Source organism: Cygnus olor, chromosome 8, assembly GCF_009769625.2.
Source record: "Cygnus olor isolate bCygOlo1 chromosome 8, bCygOlo1.pri.v2, whole genome shotgun sequence".
Classification (NCBI taxonomy): domain Eukaryota; kingdom Metazoa; phylum Chordata; class Aves; order Anseriformes; family Anatidae; genus Cygnus; species Cygnus olor.
The window spans coordinates 10744119-10769503 of record NC_049176.1 but is presented as its reverse complement, the minus strand read 5'-3'; the positions used below and the strand labels follow the sequence as shown (position 1 = coordinate 10769503).

Below are 25385 nucleotides of genomic sequence, written 5' to 3'. Positions count from 1 at the left end.
AAATGGGATGAATTTGACTGATCTCAAAAATATTTGGGGGAAAAAAAACACAACAAGATCCTACATAGAGTAGCTCAAGATGACACTTCCTGGGGATTTAGAAACATTTGGGAGAAACTAATTTTGTGTTCACCTGAATAGAATTGGCTCAAACAACTATTTGTTGGTATTGTAATAATAATGGCATTGCATATCTGTCATTCCCCGTGACATCCGAAGAAGAATATTGCACCTTAATGTTGGAAAAACTCAAGACTGCGGTATGTGAAGAGGTGCAAAAACAACAATAGGAGTAAGAAAAGAAGAGGGGGGAATTGTGAGAAACAAAGTTGTGTTTTTGCAGTAGAGAACTAATTTTCTGTATTCAAAGGTAGTTGTGTAGTCATAACAAGGAGAAATGCTAAGTAGATAAGTGGACAGTAGAAGGCCTCACTGTTCCAAAATAAGGTAGAAGCTTGAGAAAAACAGGATGAGCAGTGTGGGAACAGTAAAACAAAGATCACAAGTTCTCAAAACATAAGAAAGGAGAAATTAAAGGGTTGAAAAAAAAGAAAAATTGTACATATGTGGTATAGAGAGAGGAGCGTCGAGTAGCTTGTGAACCTGTAGTACTCAGCCAATGCGGAAACAGGGGAGGTGATCAGGCATTGGGTAATAGGGAATAAAAGGTTATGATTTGTTTATAAAATGTGCTCCTAATTGACAGGACGCCCGCCATTGCAACCGCGAATAAAATAGCTTCACCGAAGATCCTGTCTGGAGAAAATTATTTGAGATTTTTCTCACAACTCTGCCCCCAAGAGGGTATTGAGGAGAACCGTGCCACGGCTGCCCAGCTCGGATGTGGCTCTGGCCACGGCTCCTTCTCACTGAGAAACCCAGGGCACGGCCCAAACCACGGGGGGCTCAGGCCCACCGCCCTGCTGGGCAGGCAGACCCCCCGTGCGGACTGCAGCGGCAGCAGCAGGCTTCGAAGGCCGCCTGCCCGCGTCCTCCCCAGCCTCGCCGCGGCCTTCGTCGCCTGCCGGTCTCACAGCGCCGGGCCCTGTGACCTCACAGGGACATCATGCTGCGGCTGGGCACAGCTGCTAGTGCTGGTGGTCACTGCCGGAGCTCTGCTCAGCGTGACAGCCGTCTCCAGCGTTGTTGTGTTCCTCAGGAGAGAGCAGGATGAAGCTCAGCCTGGCTCTCCTCCTGGCCGTGGCTCTGGCCATGGCTTTGTTCCGCCTGTGCGGCCAGGGCCTCTGCAGCCAGCGCTGCTGGGAGAGGGTCAGGGTCAGCAGGAGCCTTGGCACCACGCGCCAGGTCTCCAACTGGCCCTGCAGCCTCGGCCTTTCCAGCTGCCCCAGCAGGCTCCGCCTCAGGCTGAACACCGTGGTCCCTTCAGAGGGCCCAAAGCAACGGCCCGTCGGCACCGAGCGCCAGCCCTCCGAGCTGCCCGACCCCCTGGGCCGCTTCTGGGAATACCTTGCCCAGGGCGGGAGAGTCTGGCTGCTCTGCGATAACTGGGACGCCGTCTGCCTCCTCGGCGTGGGGCTGCTTGCCCTCGGCCTCTGGAGAACAGTACAGAGACACCGCAGACAGGTGAGTGGCGGAGACGCAGCGTGCAGGAAAGGGCCAGCCTGCGGGGAGCGGGGACCCACAGGGACCTTGGCCACGAAGGCTTTCCAGAACAAAAAAGAACAAAACCCAGCAGGCACAAGGAAGCCTCAGCGGGCCCCGAGAGGCCCTCTGCCTCTTCCCCGGGGACTCGCCCAGCCGCAGGGAGGCCCCGGCACGGCCCAGGGCCTGCCGGCGCTGTTGTGAGCCCCCATGGCTGCCCGGAGCAGTCCTGCGAGGCTGGACGCTCCCGAGGAAGCCGAGCCCAGCAGGACAGTTCTCCACCCCGCGAGCCCCCAGCCATGCCTCTTCTCTTGTCGCTTCCAGGGAACGGGCCGGTGGGCCTCAGCTTCCGTGGGGACAGACCGCCGGGGAAAGGACGCTCTGGATGATTACGCCTTGCTCTGCCGGATGGAGGCCAACACTGCCTTCATGGTGAGGTGCCTGAGGCGCCTCTACCAGCTCCGGCTGCAAGAGCTCGGGCTCCCACAGCCGAGGAACAAGGCACTAAACAAGCACAGGAAAAGAAGAGCCCCCTGGCGTAGCCCCGGCAAATTCGTCTAGAGCGTGCACCCCGTGTACCGGCGACAGGAAAGGCAGCGCAGAGAGTGAGTGCTGCTGTCCATGGGTCTGGGGAGGCTGATGCTCCAGGAGAAGGGGGGAGAGGAGCTAGGAGAGGACAGGCACCCATGGCTGAGGGTTGCCCCGTAGGAGCCCATGACCCAGGAGAAGGGGTCCACGTCCCGGCCGCTGCCCACGTCCCTGTAAGATGGCAGTGGCCAGGGAATGCCCATGACCTGTTGGGGTAGCCCTTGGACTTAGGACCTCCAAGGCCCATGCGAGAGTAGGCATCGCACCGGGAAAAGACGCAGGTGGAAGGAAGTGCCTGGCTAATAATTCTGGCACAGCATTTTCACCCCTCTGACAGTCAGTTCTCTTCAGATTGACAGCGAGCCGGTGAGGCAGGACGCACCTCAGCCCTCCGAAGGCTCCTGCGCTGAAGGCACCTCCCCTGACAACCGGATGCCAACACTGCCCCGATCACCTCCTCCCTGCATGGGCGCCACCGACATTGCCAGCTGTCCCCTGGTGGGCTGCCCGTGCCCAGCCAGCACAACAGCCAGCGGGGAATCAACATTCGTCTCATGAGGACCTCCAAGGAGAATCCCCTTTTGCACCCTCCCAGAGGCGCCGCTGGGGCTGCTGGCATCCCAAAGGACGTGGCTCTGCTTCGTTGCTCCACAGAGGACAGCAGGAGCGTGCGTGTGCAGCAGAGCTGGCTGGGGGACTCTTGGAAACTCCTGCTGGTAGCAGACCACTTCTCCCAGCTGAATAAAGATCATCCATACAGGAACTTGTGTCCTTTTGGTACCAAGGGGCTTGGGGCACAGCCACACGGGAGGCAGTGGAGCAAGTGAGGGCTGCTGCGCGCAGGTTTTAGAGAACACACCTGGAGGGGAATGGGGGAGCTGGGCTGGGAGAGAAGAGCCGTGAGGTGCCCCCCAGGCGCCCACGCCCCAGGAGGAGAGACCACATCCTGGCAGGGTGCCCGTGTCCCACTGAGGTTTCCTGGGGGTGCCCATGGCCCTGGGAGGTGGCAGTGGCTGGTGAGCGCCCAGGACTCTGTGGGTTATGTCACTCTTTATCAATCTCTTTTGTAGAGACCTCCAGCTGTCACAGGAGACTAGTAAGCTCCCACACCTCTGTGGCAGCTGCTCAGGGGAACCACAGGCTGCCCTCAGCAGCAGTCAGACCTAGCCCCAAATATTGACCTGCCTATGGGCCACTTCCTATGCAGGCACCCGTTGCTGGAGTCTCTCTGGTAGCTCCATGTCTCTGTTGTACTGGTGAGCACACAACTGGACGCAGCACTGCAGGTTTGGCCTCAGCAGCACTGGGAAGGGTCACCTCCCTTATCTACCGACAATATTTGCCTGACGCAGCTCAGGATCCCATCAGCTTTTGAAACAACAGCCAGCAATATGCAGCACCAAAAACTGAAGATGAGAAACACCAGCATACAGTGGTTGTCTTTATTTGCAGGGGAGGGGAGATAAGATTTACTTTGAGATCTGTCTTGGCCACTAAAGCCCTGAGGAACCTCTCCAGACCCGTAGGGCTCTGGTCCATCTTACCCGTGGCTGACATGTTGTAGCTGGAATAATTCGGCTAGTGACAGCTCTTTACTATGACAAAGCTGTCACGCCTCGGGGGGTGTCTGCAGACAGTGAGGGGGATGAAGGGCTGATGCAAGTCCCCATCACACACCAAGAGGGAATAAGCCTGCCCCAGCAGACTTGGGGAGGAATTTCTTTTCTTGTTCTCTTGGTTAAAAATCAAAGCTCGTCTTGGCTCACATTGGGCTGGAGAGTGATGGAGCACTGGGTTTCTAAAGTCTTAAGCTTTTAACCATGCAGAGCAAGAACAATGCTCTGGAAGGAGTGAAAACCATCAGAGAGAGCAAGGCTAAGAGGGTCCTTGCTCCAGGCTTTGTGGGATGCCTCTGAGACTTGTTTTTTGGTGGGGCAACTCAAACCCAGCAGCATGTGCCAATTGATCCTTCCTGGCTACCATCCCATCACATCCCCTTCCTTCCCTGACTCCCACCAAGCCCCTGCCCCAGCCCATCTGCCCCACTTTGCTCTCCAGGTTCTGCAGAATAGCCTCACCAGGCTCTCCTGGGCTACGGCAGCACTACCAGGTTAGGGGAGCCTAATTCTCACCCCGAGCGAGTGAGTGCAGCCCCAAGCATGCCACTGTGGGGACACCGTGTCCTCCCCCAGCACACGATGAAGGGACACAGGCCAGGCAAGAGCGTGCTCTGAAAAGGGGGGAAGAGGGCATCCAGCTGGGACCCGTGGATGTGACACGTGGAGACAGATGTTAGGGAGACTGCTACACACTGCTGTCCCCACCTCAGGAAGCTTTGCAGCTGCTTTCCAGCACCCATTGCCCCTTTCTTTTGGTAGAGGCTGCTTCTCTCTTAATTGTATCTTACAGACCTGTGGGGTTGAGCCTGCAGCTTGGCTAGGAGTCCCACCCCAAACACGGCCGAGCTCCAGCAGGGCTGTGTCACCCATGTCCTTTACCCACAGAAGCCAGGCAGCAAGACCGCTACAGGCAGCGGCTGCCATGCCCACGACCAGATTCCCAGCCTCACCTGCCAGGTTTTTGCTGGAGAGTGCAACAACAGCCCCCACACCAGCAGGGGAAGGTGTGTCAGAAACCCACACGCATGCTGTTGAGGAACTGAGACCTGGAGCTGCAGAGACAGTCAGGGGAGGGATTGCACGTTGTTCTCCCATCTCCCCGTGGCATTGTGCAGTGCCTGCCAGCCCAAACCAGGCTGCTTTGGACCTGAGCGGCAACGGCAGGAGGGGGCAACCAGAACCTAGTCGCAAAGTCTGTGTGACGCTGAAGCTGCCTGCTCCAGCACAGCTCATCCCTTCCCTGGGAAGGAGACCACAGAGATACTAAAGCAGCTGTTGGATGCTCTTCCTCTCGTCTACGAGGTGAGGATCCTGACCCCAGCATCTCTTCCCCTCCTGACCCTCTTCCCAGCCCCCTCCCAGCAACACCAAGCCTGGCAAATACCTTACGGCAAGTAATTTTACGTTATTCTGCATTTACACAAAAATAGAGCAATTCTATATTTATAGAGATTTATAGCCGGTTCCATGCTGGAGGAGTTACTGAGCAAGGCCAGGAGCTGTGGGCGGTCCAGGCTCCCGAGCAGCCGGCTGCTTCTCATTCGGCATTTCCAACATACAAAATTAAAGGCATTCGTCTCCGTCTGGTTTCTTAAATAGATAAGGGGGGAATGAACAGACAGTATGTACAGGGGGGCAGTGGCAGGGCCCCAGCGCCCTCCGCCCCCAGCCTCACGCCTGCCGCCCGGGGTCAGTGAGGCCGGCTGCTGGACTCTGAGGGCTGCCGCTGGCGGGGAGGAGTGTAGCCGTTCAGGTAGCCGTTGCTCTGGCGTTTGCTGAGTCCTCCGTTAAGAATGTCCTGGATGTGCTGCACGATCAGGTTGATGGCCACTGCGAGCAGAAGGGAGGGAGAGACACGGGGGAGAGGTTGCGTTAGGATTCTAGAAAACTAGAGCCAAGCTGGAGACGACGACCCTGCTCTCACCGCCTCCCATCCCACGGTGGGGAGCTGCAACCCTGCGGGGAGGAGCTGCCTCACTGCCACTTCATTCCCTCTCTCCTGGCCAGCGTGGTCAGGCAGGCTCCAGCCAGGGGGAGACCTGACCGTCCCTGCACGCCTGGCCCCGGAGAGGCACCTTTCCCTGTGCGTGGGATGAGCTGGGAGTTGTTTGCCCGGAGGCACTGCACACAGACGGGCTCCCAGGCTTGATAAGAGGAGCACAAACTCCCAGGCACCGATGCACCAGGCAGGAGCACGGGGCAGGGTTCAGCTCGGTGCGTGCGAGGTACCAGCACGCTCTCGGGTGGCCGTGGGCTGAATCACCTCCGTGGTGGCCCCCGCTACCTCCTACGTAACACCAGGACATAACGGCAAGATCTGGGTCTGCTCACCTTCATTATCTGCTCCTCTGGGAATGATCACGTCAGCATACTTCTTGGTCTGGGAAGAAAGAGAGCATTGTGTTACAGGGAAAGTGGAGAGCCGCCAGGCTGGGGCATTACACCGCTTCCTGCGGCAGGTCCCGTCCCTCCCCTCACCAAGCCCAAACCCTCTGGGAGGTGCATTGATGCTGATGATACATTTTGGAACCTCTTCTTTGCCTTCCGCTCTGCATTTTGAGGGCCACACTTTGCACCTTGACTTCAATTCCCTGAGCTCAAATTCCAGAAAGAAGCAGCCCAACAAAGGCTTGTGATCACAGCACTCCAGCAGCTGATGCTCTAGGGAACAACCTCACCCCAAATCCAGGCAGACTTGGTAGAAGAGCAAGAGTTGGCATGCCTGGGCTGCGTGGACATGCAGGGCTGATCTGCTTGGGAATTGGGAGAAGTTTTCTACCAGCAACACTTGCAAAAAAAGGCCGACTCAGGATGCCAGTCCCGGCCTATTTTTGCTTGAAGGTGCCAGTCTCAGTTTCCTCTCCAACTTGTGCCAGCTTTTACAGCTGATCAGCTTCCTGACAGCCACGCTCCACAATCAGCGAGCAAGCCAGCCTGCGGGGCCAAGGGTGTGATCTGACACCTCCAGGCACTTCCAGCCCTATCAAACATCTCCAGGACGCGCTCAGAGCTGAGTAACAGCAGCGGTGGGTGCTGAGCCTGCTCCACAACCACATAATCGCTCTGCAGCCAAGCCCACCACTGGGTTGCAGGTGGGAGCAGACCAGTCCAGAGCTGGTGGGTGGGCACAAGGCAGTTGTTTTCTACCCTCCTTGTTTCACATTTTACCCTTCTACACTCTTCAGCAGACTTGATGCAGCGTCTGCTGCTTTGCAAAGCCGGGGATTCACCTTGCTGGGGACCTGCCAGGCACCCAGCTGGACCTGTCTCCCTGAAAAAGCCTTTCTGGGACTGACACCAACACTGGACCTTGCTCCACAGAGCCACATCTGCGTGAGACAGGGAGAAGGGAGCCCTGGAGCCCAGGCCCCTTCTGGTGTTCACCAGGGGCAGAGGTCCCTCTCATGGGAGGGGGCAGAGCTGGCCACATGGACAGGCACAGTGATGTTTCTGTGGGCAAGAAACATCAGGCACAGGTTCAGCTCGTGTTAGCACTTCTGACTCTCAGTTTCCAGGCTGTGGAACTCCTGGTTCAGTTCCTCCAGAATGAGGAATGCCTTGTATAACTTGAAAAGTCTCAAGAACCAAGCTGCAGGCTCCTCTCCACGAAGCAGTGGCCAGGAGAGGCGTGCAATGGCTGGACCTGCAAACATGCTCCATCACCTGCAAGTTCTCTGGGACTGCAGTGCTCTCCTGCATTCAAAGTCCCTGTCTGCTAGAGAGCCTGGCTTCCTACCTCAATTATCAGCTCCCAAAGTCACTTCCTTGCCCCAGGCAGCCCTGCAACCCTGGTCCCCAGCAAGGTCCATCTGCTCTACACCTTCACCTCTCACCGGGTGGGAAATGTGACCTGCAAGGCCACATCCTGCAGCACAGAGCAAAGGAAGAAGCTCCCCTGCTCTCCCAAGCACCCAGCCAGCAGCACACGGTGAAAAGAGCAGGCAGAACAGCCCGGAGCAGGAGGCAGGCACGGTGGTCACTGCCTGGGGACAGCGACCTATTCCCCAGCCAGATGCAGCCGAGGATCACCCGTCCTTGGCTGGCATCTGCTGAGCTGCCTGGCGTTGGCTTGGCTGACCCCGTGCAGGGAGGGGTTTCTCTTGCCGTGTCTGCCTTCCCATGGGGACAGCGATCTCACCGGGATGGCAGTGGCTGTACAAATAGTCCCCATCTCGCCCTGTCCCGGCCAGCACTGACACCCCCCCCCCCCTTTTTTTTTTTTTTTTTGCCAGCGCCTGCAGGGAGACAGCACCGGCACGTGTAATGCTGCTGTCTGATGAGCTGGCCGGGGATAGAGGCCTTTCTGGCAGGCTCCTGCGTGTGCTGCTCCCCATACTTACTGGCAAACAGAACTCCTCGAAGGCAGGCTTCACAAAGGTGATGTACTGCGACAAGATCTGCTCGAGGTCCCTGCCTCGCTCACTGATGTCTCGTAGCACTGAGGGGAAGGCGTAAAACACAGTCAGGAGCCTAGACATGAATTTCTCCACCTCCCTTCCCTTCAGCAAGGTTTTGGCCGGCCACCCTGCTATTTTCCCTATGGTTCGTGTTCCTGGAAGCTGCTGCCCACACGTCCGAGCACACCCAGCCCACTTCCAAGCCTTCCCAGGAGCCAAGGGCTTGTCTTGGCCTCCCTCCCTCATCAGCTCTGCAAGCACATTTCCCGCTGTAAGTGCCACCCCAGTCCTGGCTGTCCCCAGCCTCAGCCTTTACGCCCCTCTTCTCCCTCTGGGGTCAGAGCATTCTCCCAGTCGTCCCGGGGGAAAGGTGCACAAAGAGAGAAGCTCTGGGATTCACTATGTGCTCACACAAAGGCACACTTCAGCTCAGGTCTGCAGACCCGAGGGGAGCAAAACCCACGCACGCAGCTCTGCCAGGCCTCCTCGTGCTGTCCCCAGCTGAGTGGGACCGGGAGGCAAAGCAGGCTCTCAAAAACAGAAGCTGGTGCCGTGCTGGGAGGAGATCAGCCCGGGAGGAAGCCAGGAGGCAGGAGAAGAGGCTGCCTACTGCTCGCTGTGCCATTCAGGCCTTGCACCCTGTTTGCACCCTGGCGCTTGGGCTGCTGCCAGCTCCGATCCGAAACCCCTTCAGCACAGGCACGTGCCCCAGTCCGGCAGGAATTCGATCCCCTGGTGAGGGCCAGCACAGCCCCGGGGCCGAGCAGACGGGTCTTGGCTCTCCCCTAGGGGCTGCCTGGCTTTTCCCCAGCGCTGGGTTGGGAGCCAGCCTCCTCCACGTGCCAAGCCGAGCCGAGCCACCGTGCCGCCAGCCCGCCCGAGCCGCTCGGCGGCCAGCCCCCGCCTGCTTGCAGGGCCAGGCCGGTGCTGCTCCCCGGATGGTGGCTTGGCAGCGTCCCCACGGCTCGGTTTGCTCACTGCCTGCTTTTTCGCAGCCCCACGTGGGGAGGCGAGGGGCTGGCCACGTGGCCAGCTCCTGGAAGGGCTTGGCCAGCTCAGGCTGCTCCAGCCAGCTCCTTGCCCTCTCTGGAGAGCGGGAGCAAGCCCCAGCACAAACAATACAAAAAAAAAAAAGCAAGGAAAATTTAAAAAAAAAAAAAAGAGGCAAGACAGAGAGACTTTTGTTTCCCAGGTCCCACACCCTGTTTGTTGGCTGCTCTGGGGCAGGGAAGCAGCAGCACAGCAAGGGTGTACACACTGCACACCCCGCTGGGGCAGTGCAGGAGGTCCGCGAGCTGCAAGGGTGAGTGCCCGGGCTGCAGGGTGCTCCTGGCAGGGCAGAGCTCTCCTGCCTGCTCCCAGGGCACACCACCGCAGGGCAATGACCCCCAAAACACGAATCAAGCACCTGCTGTGTTGTACTTGGCCCCAGAGCAACACGTCCCAGCGAGAGGAGCACGCAGCCCTATCTGGAGGGATCACCCTCTACTCGCAGGGCAGGCCAGTGTCCCAAGGACCCGTCAGCACCCGTCCAGAGCCAGCAGGCATCACTCAAATCAGACCTGAAAAATGCATGTGACACCTGGCTTGGTCTTTTTTTTTTTTATGGAATTTGGCACAGGACAGGGCAGCGAGGGACCTTGGCCAGAAGCAGCTCTGCACGGACCAGGCTGCTGGAGGCACCTGGCAGATCTGGGCCCTTGCACTCTGGTGGCAGCATTTTTCTTGGGAAGAGATGCTGCGATGGGGGCAGTGCAAGTCACACGTACTGAACCCCAGCGCTACTGATTAACTGAGCTGCCAGCTACGTTTCCAGGAACTTCATCTCCTGCTGCCACCCAGCCCAAAAGCCCGTTGCTGCAACTCTTCAGGACTTCTGGGAGAGCAAGATGGCCCAGGGCCATGTCACAACGCAGGATTCCGACTCGCTCTTGCTACAAGCCGCCTCCAGCTACATTCCAGGGACATGATTACACCTTCGGCATCTCACACGCTGGCCTTCCTTTCCCAGCAATGCCAGGGAGACGTACAGTAAACAGACTTGCTGCTGTGGTGGTCCTACCAACTGATGACGGCAGGCCAGGAGACTCGCCACATGGACGGGCAGCTCCCTACCGGGAGGCAGACAAGCTGCCCCGACGAGGAGACACCAGCGCCTCAGCCAGCCAGCAGCAGCCCAGCTGCCCCTTTGCGAGGCTTTAGTGATTGATGCTGGGTGGGAGAAATCCCTGAGAATGGCCCAAAGTGACCGAAGCAGGCGCTGCAGAGCGCGATCGGGATGCACACGTGGTCACAGGGCGCTGCAGATGCACAAATGCCTTCGGACAGCTGATACAGGGCACTGCCAAAAACACGGGCTGCCCACCCAAGGGCCTGCACTGCATAGTCTGTTTATGGGATAAGGCTCACGTTGCAGGATCTTGCAAACGTGCATCTGTGACCCGCTAATACGTCTCCCTGCGATGAGTGTGCTGTCAGCTCCCCGCATGAGTCACGCAGGAACAGTGGGCAGGGTCAAGGAGGATGCGTAAAGAGCAGCTTTTCATCAGCACTGATGACATCCCCGCACGGAGGAGGCTGTGCATCTGGCAGCAGGAGGGCTGCAGGACTTTGAGCAGGCAAGACCAGTTCTGGCTCTGAGTGGGACAGTCCTACATGCACACAGGCAGTCCCCAGCTGAAGCACTGGGACACGCTTCTCTTGTCACAGCGCAAAGGCCTGCGTGGGACCCCTCCTCTAAGTCATCTGCATCCCAGACACGCTGGGGAGGCTGTCAGAGATCAGGCACGGGGAGGAACAGTTCAGACAGAACTGAATTCTGCCCCAAGAACCCCCTAATTCTTGGTCACCCAGGAGGCTCAGGCGCTTCACCAGCAACCCCACTCTTAAAGGCAGCTCTAGCTGCGCAGACTTGGCAGAGCTGGAGCTCCTCCTGCACCACCCAGCAACGTGCAGCCAAGCCAGCTGGACGGGGGGAGTCCTACAGAGGGATATTGTGGTTCCTAGGGCTCCTCGCCCCCACAGTCTTCACCCCAGTGCCAAGGAGCACAGAGACTCCACGCTGCTGTGCTTGCAGAGACCGAATGTATGAGCACACTCCCCGTATGCATCACCCAGGACGGACACCCTCACACCCATTTGCCAACCTCGGAGCACACCCATACCCCGGGTCCTGAGCGGATCCATCGGGCGCTGCCTTTTGACTGAGACGTCGAGCTGCCCCGCTCTGCCCACCGCGCCCTCCTCTGCTGCTACCAGCTGACTGTGCCGGCTGCCGTGGCACGAGGCCACGCGAGGACACAGCACACTCTGGAGTTGCACTGCTGCACGCATCAAAGGAGGGATCCCAGACAAGGCACCAAAACCCCTGCTGGATCCCTGCTAGGAGCCACATTTCTCTCACGTTTCTAGGAGCCACAGTTCGGCCACATTTCTCTCCCTGCTGCACTGGGCAAGTTTGGGCCTCACCTCTGCGGGACAGCCGAGTGTCTGCATCCGTGTCCACAAAGAGCTTCATGCGGAAGAGATCCCGCACCTCCTGGCTGTAGAAGGCCAGGATGCCTTCGAAGAGCACCACGTCGGCGGGGTAGACAGTCACCGTCTCCTCTTTCCTAGCAGAGGAGAAGGAGGAGAGTCAAAAATGTGCTGGCAGGGGGGAAAACAAGCCAAGAGGGGTGGGGGTAAACAGCGGCGCTCCTGGGCGCTGCTCCAGCCCTGGGACATCGCTGCTGCACCAGGGGGGCGACCGAGGGGAGAGCAGACCTACCCCACCGCGGCGAAGGGAATCCAAGGCATACGTACGCTTCCTAGAAGGACAAACGGCAGAGCAGGAAGCAGACTAGCCCCTCTCCCCCAGCCTCGGCCAGCTGCTGCTTGCAAGCATTACATGCCAAGGTGCAAAGCCCAGGAGGCCTGCGCGCGGGGAACCCGCAGGGGCCAGCTCTGCTCCCCTGATGCCACAGCGCTTTTGCGGGACAAGGAGCAGGGTCACACCATGCCGACCAATGCAGGCATGCAAAAACAAGCTGAACGCATGCAAGGGAGGAGTTACGGGAGCAAGGACTGCAAGAACTCTTTTCCTGGCAGTGCAGGAGTGTTTGAGCCTGGAATACTTGTTACAGCCACAAACACAGAGTTTACGGGGAGAGGAAGTGTGGGTGGGGGGCCGTAGCCCTCCTCCACTGCTGCCTGTATGTTGCCGGATGGCATCACATAGCCGTGCAGCTTTCCAGACCCCCAGACTGTGCCTGTGCCAGCCTCGGATCCTCTAACCAAGAGGCCTGGAGCCGTTAGCATGGGAGCTTTGGGTTGGCACAAGCGGAGGGGCGGGTGGTTGGGGCGGCAGGGCTGCGTGCCGCGCCGCAGCAGAGGTGCAGCAAGGCAGGAGCGGCTGTTAGACCTGGAGTGGGAGACAAAGTCATAGACGGGGATCTGGACCGTCTTCCCTTCCGTGATCTCTTTGAGTGTTTTCACGATCAGCTCGTTGTCAAAGGCATCTGAGGAGAGAGCAAACGTTACCCGAGGCGGCTTCGCACGCAACGCCGCGCTTAGCCTAGACAGAGCCACTGGCACCCTGCTCGTGGCTCTGGCGGTGTGTCTGGAGGAAAGCCCTGCCTGTCCCACGGGTGCTGCAAAGCCCAGGGCTCTGCTGCTTTGCACCAGCCTGGGATCTGGTCTGCAGAAATCAATACCATCCTTGTACGGCAGCGCTGAGAGCCTGGGTTTGGGAAGGCATCTCCGGGGCTCCAGCCCTCGCAGAGACTGGAGCAGTGTTTCAGCCTTGAGCCACCAGACAGACAGGGCTCTGTTTGCTCGGTGCTCGCTGCCTGCAGCCATTGTCCTCGTGGGGACGAGGGGACAGTGGCTCTGGAATTTCCCCACCAAGCCTGGGGACAGTTCAAAGAGCCCCTGTTGTAGCAGCAGGGCACGGCCGCCTCGGCAGAGGGGTTTGCAGGGCAGCTGCACAAGACGGTTCCCTCCTTGAAGGAGGGACATGGAGCTGGTGGCTCCAGGGGGCTGTGTCAGGCTGGATCTCCCTGGTCTTGACCCAGAAGGGTTTTCAAACCAGGGCATGTTTTTGCGGAGAGGAGAAGAGGAGCATCTTAAGGAGCTTGAGAGCTCACAACCTGCCCTTCCTCATCCCAAGCACTCCACCCCACAGGCAGCTGCTTTCCCAGAAAGACAGAGATTGTGCTGCAGGAGACACAGGTGGCCCCACCGGCGACACAAGGCTCCTAGCTCCACAAGGGCTTAACTAAGCCGCCCACAGATCCCCAGCCTGCCCCATGCAGAGACAGAGTCCTGGCGTCCATGCAAGGCTTTTTGCCCGTGGGATGGGGGCTCCCACCCCAGACCCTGTCCCTGCCGCACGGCAGGGCCCCGGTGCCGTTCTCCATTCACCTGGGTGGTCAAAATTGAACTGGCCTTTGAGCGCTTTGGATTTCTGCTCTGAGGTGAGGACCCGGTAGAAGCTGTCTTGGCTCACGATCACCACCTGCTTCTGGCGGTAGTCCACCTCGTTCTGGCCCAGCAGCTGGACGATCTTGGAGCAGACCGAGGACTGGGAAAAGAACAGCAAAGGGGACAAGTCAGGGGCAGTGGTGTCTGAGCCATGTGGGGAGAATGTCCCCAGGTAATGGCAAGCATGGGACACCGCGTGCTGGACCTTCAGCCAGGAGTTTGTGGTCTCCTCGAAGGCACAGCCCAAAGGCACAGAGGGAGAAGTGCTTCAAGGGCATCACCATGGGACCCTCTGGTGTGAAAGCAGCACCAAGCAGCATCCCCATAGCCCAGAAACCCCATGGCTGCATGGCTAGGGAGGAAGAAAAAAATCTGCAGAGAGGCAGGGCCAGGTTGTCTTCATACCCTAAATAAAGCCCAAGATGAAAAGATACCAGGAGGAGAGCCCTGGGACTTTATCAGAGCTCTGCCACAGCTGCCAGGGCTGGGAGGAGCAGCTGTGAGCATATCCTGGTGCCTCTTGGCACAGCAAAGCAAAGGGCACTGCGGAGCCAGCAACCGAACAGCCACGTGGCTCTGGCTGCTGGCACAAGATCCCCACGAGTGCCACTGGCACAGGGACCGACAGCTTGCACCAGACACAAATCAGAGCACGGCGTGGGGGACAAACCCCAAAGCACGCTTCTGTCCCTTCTCCTTCGTCACAGGAGGCCTTGGCTGCTGCCCGCCCTGGCCAGTGAGAGCCCAGGTGAAGCTGGTGGGCAGTGCTCTGCCACCAGCAGGACCTCTGCCCATCCACCCCCAGCATCCCCCCGACTTGGGACGGGGGGGAAAGGGGTGCTCCTGGCACCAAGCTGAGCAGCTTCACCTCCCGCGTGAATCATGCTCGCTGCAAACACCCAGCTGAGCTGCTGCTGGCCTCAGCCACCAAAAATACCCTCCGCCGAGCTCTCTGCTTTGCAGTGAGAGGCTCGCTTGCCCCAGCCTGCCCGTGGCTCTATCCATGCTCCCGTCTTGCTGCTGGCTCGGCCATCTGCCCCGTACCTGGCTGGCAGCCCCGGGAGGCAGCGCTGCAGGTAGCGGTGGCGAGGGGAAGGAGGAGGGGAAGGCACGCCTGGCAGAGGAGGTCGCCCCGGCAGGCGGAGGGCAAGGCAGTTTGCCTGCGAAGCTGGAAGATCTGACGGCATTGCTGTCCCCAGAGAGCGTCTCTTCCCCTCGGGCCAGGCTGACCTGACTTGGCTGTGACCGCGCCGCGCTGTGAGTCAGCCCCAGCCGTGCTGCAGAGCCGCCGAGCGCAGCCAGCGAACCGGCTCGGGCTGCCCGACAGCGGTCCCGCGGCCCTGCGCAGACGTTCGGGTTGCAGGCCAGGGTCGGGGTCTCCCTGAGCATCCCACCCAGCTTCTCGGGCGGGCGAGCCGTGCTTCCCCGAGCCACGTCGGCAGCCCTGCCCTGCGCCCAGAACAAAGCACCGCGGCGAGCCGCTGCCGGGCGCTGGCTCTTCGGCACGCACAACCTGCGTGCGTGACAGAGCAGGAGCCCCCGTTCTCTGTTTCCTCTGTTTTCCCACTCCCCACATCCTTCTCCAGCCCTATTGCTTATCCAGCTGTATCCCATAGGTTGTGCAAAAACAGGGCGTGCACGGTGCCTCTCCTCCGCTTTTCCTCCCCGCGCTCTCGCCTGGACGCCGCTGCCGTTCCTCGCTGCCCATGCAGACGGCGCAGCAGGGCTCGGCCTTGGCCGCAGCTGCTGAGGACACCAGATTTCCCAGGCTTTATGCAAGTTTTAATCAGTCACCTTCCAGCGCAGCCTCCAGGACAGATCCCCAGCCCGCAGATCAGCGGGATCCATAAAGATCTGCACCAGAAACTGCTTTCCCCAGCCTGGGGAAGGGAGCAAAGCTCCTTCAGATCAGAGAAACCAACGCACAAGTTGCCCTCTCCCCTTGGACCTCAGCACACAGATGGACAATAAAATTATTTCACAGCATCAGACAGCTCCTCTCAGTCCTTATTCTGCCTTATGCACACTCATGCCCAGTCTACTGATCCTGGAAAGCAAGGAGAAGTCCCCATCAGCTCTGAGAATCACCCTCGTGTTCCACGATGCCCAACTTAAGATACCTGACGGTGAGAAAAAACCCAGAGAGAAAGTCACCCTCAGCAGCTGGAGAGAGGAACATAAAGCCTGGCTCACACGTAGGCCTTCCCGCTGGGGCCTAAGAGGACTGGAGCATATCCCGGCTGTATTCACCTTCTAGCGCCCTGGAGTGGCAAATGCCCCTTGCTTTGGACCCCTTCCCTTTTCTCTGGTGGGTTTCAGAGAGCTGCGAGAAGCGGCAGATGAGGAAGATCACAAGGACACCCTGCAGGACCGTCACAGCTGGGCTCAGGGAAGGGGCACATGTGCCACCCTGGCTCCCTGTAGGCCCCGCAGGGGACACAGCGTGCTCCTCCAGCCCAGTGGCACAGCAGGCCCCGGGAGGCCTCCCGCAGCCTCTTTGGGGCTGGTAAGAACAGTTTCCCCCCCAGGTCTTGGTGCAGAGGGGTTTTCCCCTCCTTGTGATCACTTGTGGCAGGAACAAGGGCGGTTTGTGACAGGCATTCCCTGATGCCAGCCCAAACGCTCCTATAGCTGGGCAGGCAGCTTTTCCCCTTGGTCGACAAACACCATACGCTAAGGAGGAAGAAAAACCAGAAATGCAGAGGTTACAAATTCCCCTACAAGCAGGAACAGAAACTCCCAGCCTCAGGAAACATCTTCCAAGTAAGTGACGCAAGTGCCCTGCTCAAATCCCCTTCTCGCAGACCAGCACCATGTACATACACGTGGCCAAAGTTAATCAGGAGCGTGAAAAATCCACTCGTAACTGCAAATGATGGTGGCTGGGCTCTGGGAAGGCCTGCAGGAACCCAAGAGGACACGTTGGCCAAAGCATGACTAAGAAGGACCACGCTGGGATGAGGCCAGCCTGTATGCACTGGTGGGACGGTGACCCAGGGGATGCGTGGTGCTGACACCCAGCTCCCACCTGAAGCGACAACCTGGGCCCCGATTTCTTCCTCCCCTCTTCCTAACTCCCACCAGCAACCACTTCTCCCGGGGGTGAAGAAAATCATTTCTTCCCTGAGAAGCCCAGGAGTGCAGAGGCAGACAGAGGAATGACTTGAGGGAGATGCAGTGATGCTTTACGTGAATCCCTACACTGAAACTCCAGGATTTGGGCCTCATCCCAAGTTCTAGCTCTGCTACATGCTTTGAAGGTGAGAGGCACAGCATGAAAGGCCTCCTTGCCTCTGCTCGGCCTCTTCCCCGGCCATCCACCATTCACACATGCCCCAGCCACACACAGCTTTACTCGTCACGGCCCAAAGCAAACGCTGGGGCTGATTCATGCCCAGCAAGCAGGATGGCTCCAGAGCCTGGTTAAAACCAAAATATAGACAGGACACAGCAGCCTCTGAGCCTCCAAGGTTGCCGAGCAGACCCTTGCCACGCCAGCCACACCACGCCAAGGCAGGACTTCCTAGGCACGCAGGCAGGGAGCCCTGGTCGCTCTGCCATCGTTCTTTGAGCTCGAGCTGGTCCCTGGGAAAGCTGTGCGAACCAACCCGCAGCACACGCAGACGGCTCAGAGGGAGGTATCTGCACAGCCCAGCTCGAGAAGAGAGCTCGGAGATGTCGTTCCTGAGCAGAAGCAGCTGCAGCTCCCCTTGCAGGATTCCTCCTCTGCACCAAGCACACAACTAGCTAGTGTTTAAGGAAGAAGCACAGCTTTATTCTGCTGGGAAGGGAAGACACAGGGGGTACCTGGGGAAGAACACCAGCATATTTTCCTGAAAGGACAGAGGTGGTGCACCAGGAAAGGAACCCGGCAGAAGGGTGTTCGAAGCCTGACATTTAGTTGAAATATATGAATTACATTACATATTTAAGTCATATTCGCTCATGGCTTATAGCCAGCCGCTCAAATACACTTCAGCTAACTAATTCACCAATATTATTATGCAGATTAGCCCGCAGTCCCTCTTGGGTAGCTGTGAATTACGACTTCAGATGGGTACTGGGGAGAACGCAGCCGGACAGTGCTGCAGGCACCAGGCGGGACCCTGTGATCTGCAGGAGCCTGGCCGGGTGTTCTCATCACACCTGTAGTTTAAAGTCTCCATTTTCGGGATCTCACAGGATTTCCCCTAAGGTCACATCAAGGGACCGCTGGGATGATGCCCCCGGTAGCACAGGGCATGGCTTCCTTTCCAGACATCACCTGGGACTTCTACTCAACTGAGTCCCAGGAAATCAGGACCCTTGTAACACTGCCTTTCTCTACAGCTCATCTCCTGCAACACGCTAACTGTCGATTTTTTCTAAGGTTATATTAATTATAGAGTATTAGGAAGCACTCAGTGGACTGGGGTGGCACACAGAACAGATGCCAAATTGGGAAGGGTCCCAGAGCATCTATGAAACATCTGCCTGCAACTGCAGAGAGCCAGTTCGTGACCCACGCAGTCCTTTCTAGTCCTAATGGAGCACATGCGTACAGCAGCACTGGGACTGGAAACTTGCTATTCTCGTACCAAAAGGCCGGGCCTCCACCCAGAGCTTTCCCAGGCAGGTTCACCGCTGCTGCCCTTCCCTCTGCGAGCCACAGGCTGAGCAGTCCCGGACTGGGACAGCCAGGTTCCTATTCATTCACACGGCATCAGCAGTTCTGGGTTCCAGCACGAACAGGTGCACGCAAACGCAAAGGATCTGAACACAGACGATGTGTGGGCAGAAAGACAACCCCCCTGACACAATCCCTCCTAATCCACCTGTTTTTGCTGCAAGATATTCTTCTGGAGCCCGTGGGACAAGACCAGAGTGGCTCCCCAGCGAGCTTGCACATACTCAGTCGGCCCCAGGGAAGGGCTGACCCATCAAAACGCCCCGTGTCTCAGGCTGATCAGTGGCTGGCACAGAGCAGTGTTCTACCAGAAGGTTTGACGAGTCTCTAGCGCACTCTGACACCAGCGTTTATGAAGTCAGACCTTGTGATCCGGGGCTCCTGCCAGCCATGAAACGTCACCAGGAAATGGTGTTGAACCGCCACAAGGCTGCTGCAGTCCCTGCGAGTCCTCCTCCATAGGCTCCCGTGGCTAGCGCAAGCCTCTGGGTTGCTCCTGGCTCTCCCCTGGGCTTCTCTGCCGGGCATCCAGGTGGTGACACAGTGGTCACGACCCACAGGTTGCTGTGGGGGACCTCAACCCTTGCTAGTGCAGGGGTCTGAGCTCTCTGTCGTACAAGAAACCCTGTGTGGAGAGGGAACTGCTCCATGGGGAAATGTGAGGAACCACTCACTGCCTGGGGACCAAGACACTGGTTGTCACACCTGCCCAGTGCCTTCTTCAGCCTCCTGGCTGAATCCAGCCTAGCCACATCGGCCCCAAACAGCAGTTTTGGTGTTGAAAGCAGAAGTGCCTTGAGGATTAGCAGCAAAGAAGACACCTGGCTGAACACACACTGCAGTTTTGGTGCTCTGCAGTCTGGACACTCTTAGGCCTGCATGTTCAAACGGACATTTACTACTTTTTGTACTAATTAAAGATCTCAAAAGCGCAGCCACCAGGCCCCGGTGGCACCCGTGTTCAGCCCTCACATCATCAAGCAGCCAGCGAGAGCACTCAGCCCATTGTAAATCTCTCCTTTCTTACAACCTCCCGCTGGAAGGTAGCGATCAGCACTTCGTTTCGCATCACGTGGGGCCAAGCAATCAATGCTTCAGCCTGGGTTTGAAGAGCTCTCCCCACCCCTGCAGCCACCCCAGCACCAGATGCTGCTGGCAGCAAGCCGGCAGAGCCGCAGCGTCCCAGCAGCTCAGCTGACGTGGGGACACCTGAAGACCTCCAGGAGATATCCTGACATTTTCCAGCTCATCCCAGTAATCACCTTGCTGAGCTCCCCTCCAGCCTGGCAGCCTGCCTCGCGTGCTGCGGTGCTTTGTAGTCAGGAGTCTCTCGTGGGAGGGAGGGAAGAAGCTGTTAGCACAAAGACCACGAGTAGAAGAAGAGAACTAGAGCTTCAGCAGAGCACTTTGAAGGCTTTTAGCATGAACGAAAACGCTACCACCAGCCATGGGAATCCCTCTGAGGGAATGAGGCGGTTGCGGTCCTCTCTGGTTTTGGCACAGGAGGGGGTCTCAATGCCAAGTCATCTCCTCCACATCAGACGGCAGCACACTTTGCCTGTGCTGGACATGGCTTGGATTTACTGGGACAAAGGGAGAAGCTCTGTCTCCCATCAAGCTTTTGGGAGGAGCCACCACAGCTCTGGCACTGCCCTCCGAGGGGCCGCAGCACGCCAGCCTGCCCAGCACCTCTGCCGCTCCCCAGCTGTCCGCCCAGCGCAGTCCAGGTTTCTTTCCAGGCCCAAATGCAGGAGGATGACCAGGTTTCTACCTCCTATCTCAGTCCTAAAAGTTCCTCAAGCCTCTCTTGCTCACTAGGAAACAGCAGTCAGCATTTGGACTCGACTTCTCAAAAATCTGCCTTTAAGAAATGCCAGCCAAGCGCTGCCCCGAGCCCGTGTGGGAAGGCTTCGGGAGCCAGCTCACCCAGGGCACCACACGACACAACAAGCTGCGGCAAGCTCCAAACAGGCTCCCTGCCTTCCACAGCCCCGGAGAGGGATGTGGGGGGACCGCGGAGCATTTTTTCCCCCCATCTTAGACTCAACAAAAGCAGCAGTGGGAGGAGCTGGGGGGGGGCCCTCGGCCGGCAAATGCCCTCCGTTATCTTGGGGCTGGTGCGCTGCCAAAGGGGTGTGTTGGGACAACAACCCCCAATTGGTGCGAAGGCGGGTCGCACGGACTTGCCGCCTTCCCGGTGGGAAAGGTGCCTGCTTCGCCTTCCCTCCAGGAGCCTTGTGCTCCTGGGGGCCGGCTGGGAGCCGCTCTCCCGCAGCGTGCCAGGGACGCGGCAGCCCCTCCACAGCAGCTGCATCCCAGCAGCATTCCAGCGCCAACTGAGGGTCTACGTATGCAAGCCCCCGCTCCTTTCTTCCTATTGCTTCTCCTTGAGCAAGCTTGCTTTTTAAAAAATAAATAAATATTTTTCTTATTTTATTTTTTGCCAGCATATTTCTTGCGGCCTTTTCCCACAAACTTTGTACTGATCTGCTGGACTCCCTTCAGTGGGCAGCACCGCACTGAGGTTTTTAGCAGCCAGCAAGCACTGGAGGGGGGGGAATCAAAGCTGAGAGACAGGAAAAGCCAGCTAGTACATCTCTCTAGTTAGAAAGAACCATTTCCCTATTTTTTTTCTAAGGCAGCCTGCTGCTGCTAAAGCATTTTCACTTTGAAGTTGGGAACAACTGCGGCGTATTGTACTGTAATCACTGCTTTTACCTTGTGGGCCAGAGACACAGTGTTCAGAGACATAACAGTTCAGCAGCGCCAGACACAATGTTATTGGGACAGCTACAGAGAGGCAGCCCCACGCATCAGAGAGCAGACAAACCCAGCGCATTTGAGTCACCAGAGCCGTGCCGCAGGAACAACCCAGCCCTGGTTCCCAGTGGAAGAGATTGCATCCTCTCTCGCCATCCCTTCCCTGTTATATCTGGATTTTTCCTCCTCGCAGGAGGATCTGCGGTCCAAGAATCAATAGGATACTTGGCGACACGTTCTTAAAACACTGTTATTATGGGCTGGGGTGCAGCAGCTGGGTTACGCCACCCTTCAAGCCAGAAAGAGGCCCCCTCCGAACACGAATGAACCCAGAGACACCAGGCTCTGTCTCCATGTGGCGGCCCACGCTCAGTCCCCTTAGCGAGAAATATCTCAGAGGTGTTCCTCCTCCCATGGGTGCTCTCCCCTTTAAAAAAAGCAGGTAGAATTTCTGCGCTGGGTGGATGGGTCGGCTGTGGGTTTGCTCTTAAACGAGGCGGGGGGGGAAAAAAAAAAAAAAAAAGTATATTTCTTCCAGTATTGGGACAGAAAGCGACCTACCTCGGGCTGAGCACAGGAGCAAGCAGGGATTCCCCGCAGCGGGCCGGGCTGCGGAGCAAAGCCCCGGCGCTGCGGCTGGGGTGCAGCAGCCCCCCGGGAACACCCGCAGCTCGCCCCCCAGAGCTGGGCGAAGCGGGGCCGTGAGTCAGCAGCTCCCCGCACCACGCCGGCTCCTGCACGAGTCCCCCCCACCCAAAAAAAATAAAAATAAAAATAATACAAAACCCAAATAAAAATAAAAGAACCGGGGAGGAGGAGGGGGGGGGGGGGGGAAGGGGGGACCGGGGGGTAAAACACCGAGGGCAGCCGCATCGCTGCCGGCCGGGGGGCAGCAGGAGGGGCTGCAGGAGGGGCGGCAGGACGGCGGTGCCCGCGCGGAGCCCCCCTCCCCGCCGCGGTGTCCCCGCCGGGTCCCCGCCGCGGGCCCGGCCCCGCAGCGCACGTGGCGCGGCGGCGGCCGCCCGGCCCCGCTCCCGGAGCAGCTCCCGGAGCTCTCCCGGAGCCGGTGCCGCTGCCGGTGGGCGCACCTTGCCGCTGGCCGTGCCGCCGCTGACCCCGATGAGGAAGGGCTCTCCGCCGCTGGGCTGCCCCTGCTCCTCCAGCCGCTGCTCGCTGTCCCCCGCCATCCTCCCCTGCGTGCTCAGCGCCGCGCCTCCTCCGCCTTCGCTCTCCTGGCGGGGCTGGATTTATCTGATGAGTCAAGGGCCTTCCTCCCCGCCTGCCTCACATCCCCGGCGCTGCGGCTCCCTGCCAGGTGCCTGCCGCAGCTGCACATGCTCCGGCTCCCGGCCGCGCCGGCCCCGCGCCTCCCCCCCGCCGGCCCCGGGGACAAAGGCGAGGCGGCCCCCGGGTCCCTGCCCCTCGGCCCCGGGCTCTGTCTGTCCCCCGGGGAACGTCCCTTAGTGTCTGCCCCTGTCCCTTAGTGCCTGTCCCCGGGGCCTCCCCCTCAGCGCGTCTCAGGCCGGTGTACCCCACAAGGTTTGTCCCCCACCCCTGCCCCGGCTTCTCGCACCCCCAGGATGCTGCTTAGCAGCCCGAGGCCGGGAATAAAGGTTATACTCGCAGCTCTGTTAAATGGGAGCAGGCCCAGAGGAGCCTCAAGCGCCCCAGAGACCAGGAGGCAAAGGCAAAAAGGCCCAGCGAGGTGCAGGGTGGGGGCCACGCGGGTGGGTGCGAAGTGCTGCGCTGAGATGGGAGCAATCCGGTGTGAAAAGGCAAGAGGGGAACCTGCTGGCTGGCCAGCCTTTCGCTGATAAAGATCCGGGTGCAGCGGATCAAAGAGTCAATGCCGTGCCGCTGTGAAAAAGGCAAACATCCCGCTGGGACACAGAAAACACAGGCGGAACGCAGTCGCTGGCCCTCGGCTTGGCACGAACGCCGCTGGGTACCGTGTTTTGGGAGAGATGAGGCCTGGCGGAGACACGGAGCCTCCGGCAACAGGCAGAGGTCTGATTTTGCAGAAGGACCACGGGAACTCTGGGTTTAGTCTAGGGACGAGATGGCTGAGGGAACACATGACGCTCACTTCAAAAATACATAAAGGGACATCACAGACAGCAGGGAAAACATTTCTGCTACCCGTAGGGACCAGAACAAAATGTTGCCAGCTCAAATTCAACAAGGGCAATTCAGGATAGATATTAAGGGACATTTGCTAAATGTGAGAGTGTTTAAGCCCCAGACTAGGTTGTTTAGGGATAGTAAGGATTCTTCACCACCAAGGATTTAAAACAAACAAACAAATAAACAAAAAAACACACTAGGCAAGTTCCTGTATAGAAATTTTGATTAGAGTCGATCCTGCTTTGGGGCAGGGGATGGCCTAAGCAACACACTGAGATTCCTCCCAGCCCCATCCATAAGATTACAAGTTTTGGTGAGGTTTTAGCTTCTCCCAATCCAATACAGTGGTGTGGAAACATCTGCCAGACGGGGTCCCACATCCCAGCCTTCACCATGCAGGGAAAGGATGAGGAGAGGATCTCTTGGGAAGGTGCAGCCTCTCTGTCCACCGCTCCCAAGTGCCCTTGAGCAGTGTCGGCTTGTCGCTTGGGAGCATGGCACCGCGGGCAGGAAGTGCTAAATGCGGCCGAGAGCTTCCTGCGAGGACGAATTCCAGTGGGTTCCCACGGCTCCATGCCAATTTCCAAGAGCCGATCACAGGCACGGTTCCTGCGCATCACCAGGAGCTGTTCTGAGTTCATCTTTCTTACCCCGTACCTGAATGGCAAAGCCCCTTCGGTGCGCGGTGACCTCCAGGTTATCTGGTTCTCCTCCCTCACTGCTGCCAGCCTCTCTCTTGCCCTTTTTGGAGGCAGATCAAAACCTCTGCTGAGCTGCAGCCATTTCAGACTGTGCTGTCCCTGATCCCAGAGCCAAGTGGCTCTGCGGGATGCCCATCACAGCATTTCATCACCCGTTCTCCTTAAAAAACAGATTCTTGGCACGTGGCGGGAGCAGACACACTTCTAGAGGAGCAGATAAGTAAACGCTTCTTGATGGCGGTACAAGTGGGGGATATTCAAGGTTTATTTGTACAGAGCACAAAGAGAACTTGCAGAGAGCGGATTAACAGCTCTTTCAAAACCAGGCCACAGCAGTAAACTGAAAGTGAATCAAATCCAAGTCCCAGTTAGTTTTAGATGGCAGCTTTCATCAGAATGTACCTGAGAATTTTACGCTCTGTTTCTCCTAAGTGCCTGTCGCTAACACACTGTGCAAAGCAACCTTTTTGTTCAGTTTAAGTCTGGAGACTTCGGTATATGAAATCTGCTCAGAAATGTCTTCCTCCAGTCTGGACTTGAAGGTTACCTCCAGAAATATTACCTCTGCTGCACCTAGAATATTTGTAGATGGGACTGGCCCTTAGCTCGTGCATCCAGAGCCATGTATTATGCAAACGTTTTCCTTTTGCTCACATCCCAGGCTCGTTCAAATCAAACTGCACCCAACTCCTCGTCTGTCCTTCACACGTTGATCAAAGCACAGAATACTGTTTTAAAAAGGAAATGCCATTGAGAGTAATATGCCTTCTGTTGTCTGGAAAAACCTGCTGATAAGGATCCTGGTGTGATTCAAAACGACAGGATGAAATTACAAAGAGCCCGTGTCACCTCTGCGTCCAGTTCAAAGCACGGGCCCTGGACAGTGGTCCGTCAATGACTGTCTGCTCCTGGCCCGCTTCTGCTGCACAGTTGTTCCATGACAGACCGCGGTCGGTATTGGCAACTGATATTGTGTGAATCATTTTGCCATAGCAGTTATAAAACTATTTCCAAATATTGTGGTAGTGAAAAATCGCATAGACAGGAAAGCCAAGGAGCTCCAAAGAAGGGGAGAGGGGGCAGAGGCACATAAGCAAGGCACAAAGTATTATCAAGGGTCCTGCCACACCAGCAGCTGTAGTATTTTCCTGTCGCTCACCCTAAACTGAAGTATCCATATTAATTTCATCCCTGTCTCTCTGATGGCTCTCGCTCACTTCCCTCTGAGGTTTTCCAGGCAGCGCAGCGGGCGCTGAGCTGGAAGTCTTAGTGACGCCCGAGCCATCGCGTAGCCACCTGCACGCGCAGTGCTTTTGTGTTTCCTTGTACGCGAATGTCGCCGGGCTGTGCAGGATTTGTTTGCCGTCTAATCCCACTCCCTCACTTATCACTCGTGCTGCCTCCCCTCAACTGCAATTATGCCACCATCCTTCTGCGCACAGTGTTTAATTTGTGGGCGACGGCGGGG

At 57.9% G+C, this 25385-nt stretch overlaps 2 protein-coding genes across 2 annotated transcripts; one reads left to right on the top strand and one right to left on the bottom strand.

Moving 5' to 3' along the window:
- Positions 1-1026: 1026 nt before the first annotated feature.
- LOC121074392 lies at positions 1027-2810 on the top strand. Its single transcript, XM_040566429.1, has 3 exons — positions 1027-1584; positions 1927-2207; positions 2542-2810. The coding sequence occupies exons 1-2, from the start codon at positions 1171-1173 to the stop codon at positions 2161-2163; spliced, it is 651 nt and encodes a 216-aa protein (XP_040422363.1). The 5' UTR covers positions 1027-1170; the 3' UTR covers positions 2164-2207; positions 2542-2810.
- Positions 2811-5247: 2437 nt separating this feature from the next.
- On the bottom strand, positions 5248-22428 carry UCK2 (uridine-cytidine kinase 2). Its single transcript, XM_040566428.1, has 7 exons — positions 22181-22428; positions 13607-13766; positions 12606-12702; positions 11675-11817; positions 8150-8247; positions 6141-6189; positions 5248-5639 (listed from the first exon to the last, which is right to left on the bottom strand). The coding sequence occupies exons 1-7, from the start codon at positions 22277-22279 to the stop codon at positions 5500-5502; spliced, it is 786 nt and encodes a 261-aa protein (XP_040422362.1). The 5' UTR covers positions 22280-22428; the 3' UTR covers positions 5248-5499.
- Positions 22429-25385: the final 2957 nt, after the last annotated feature.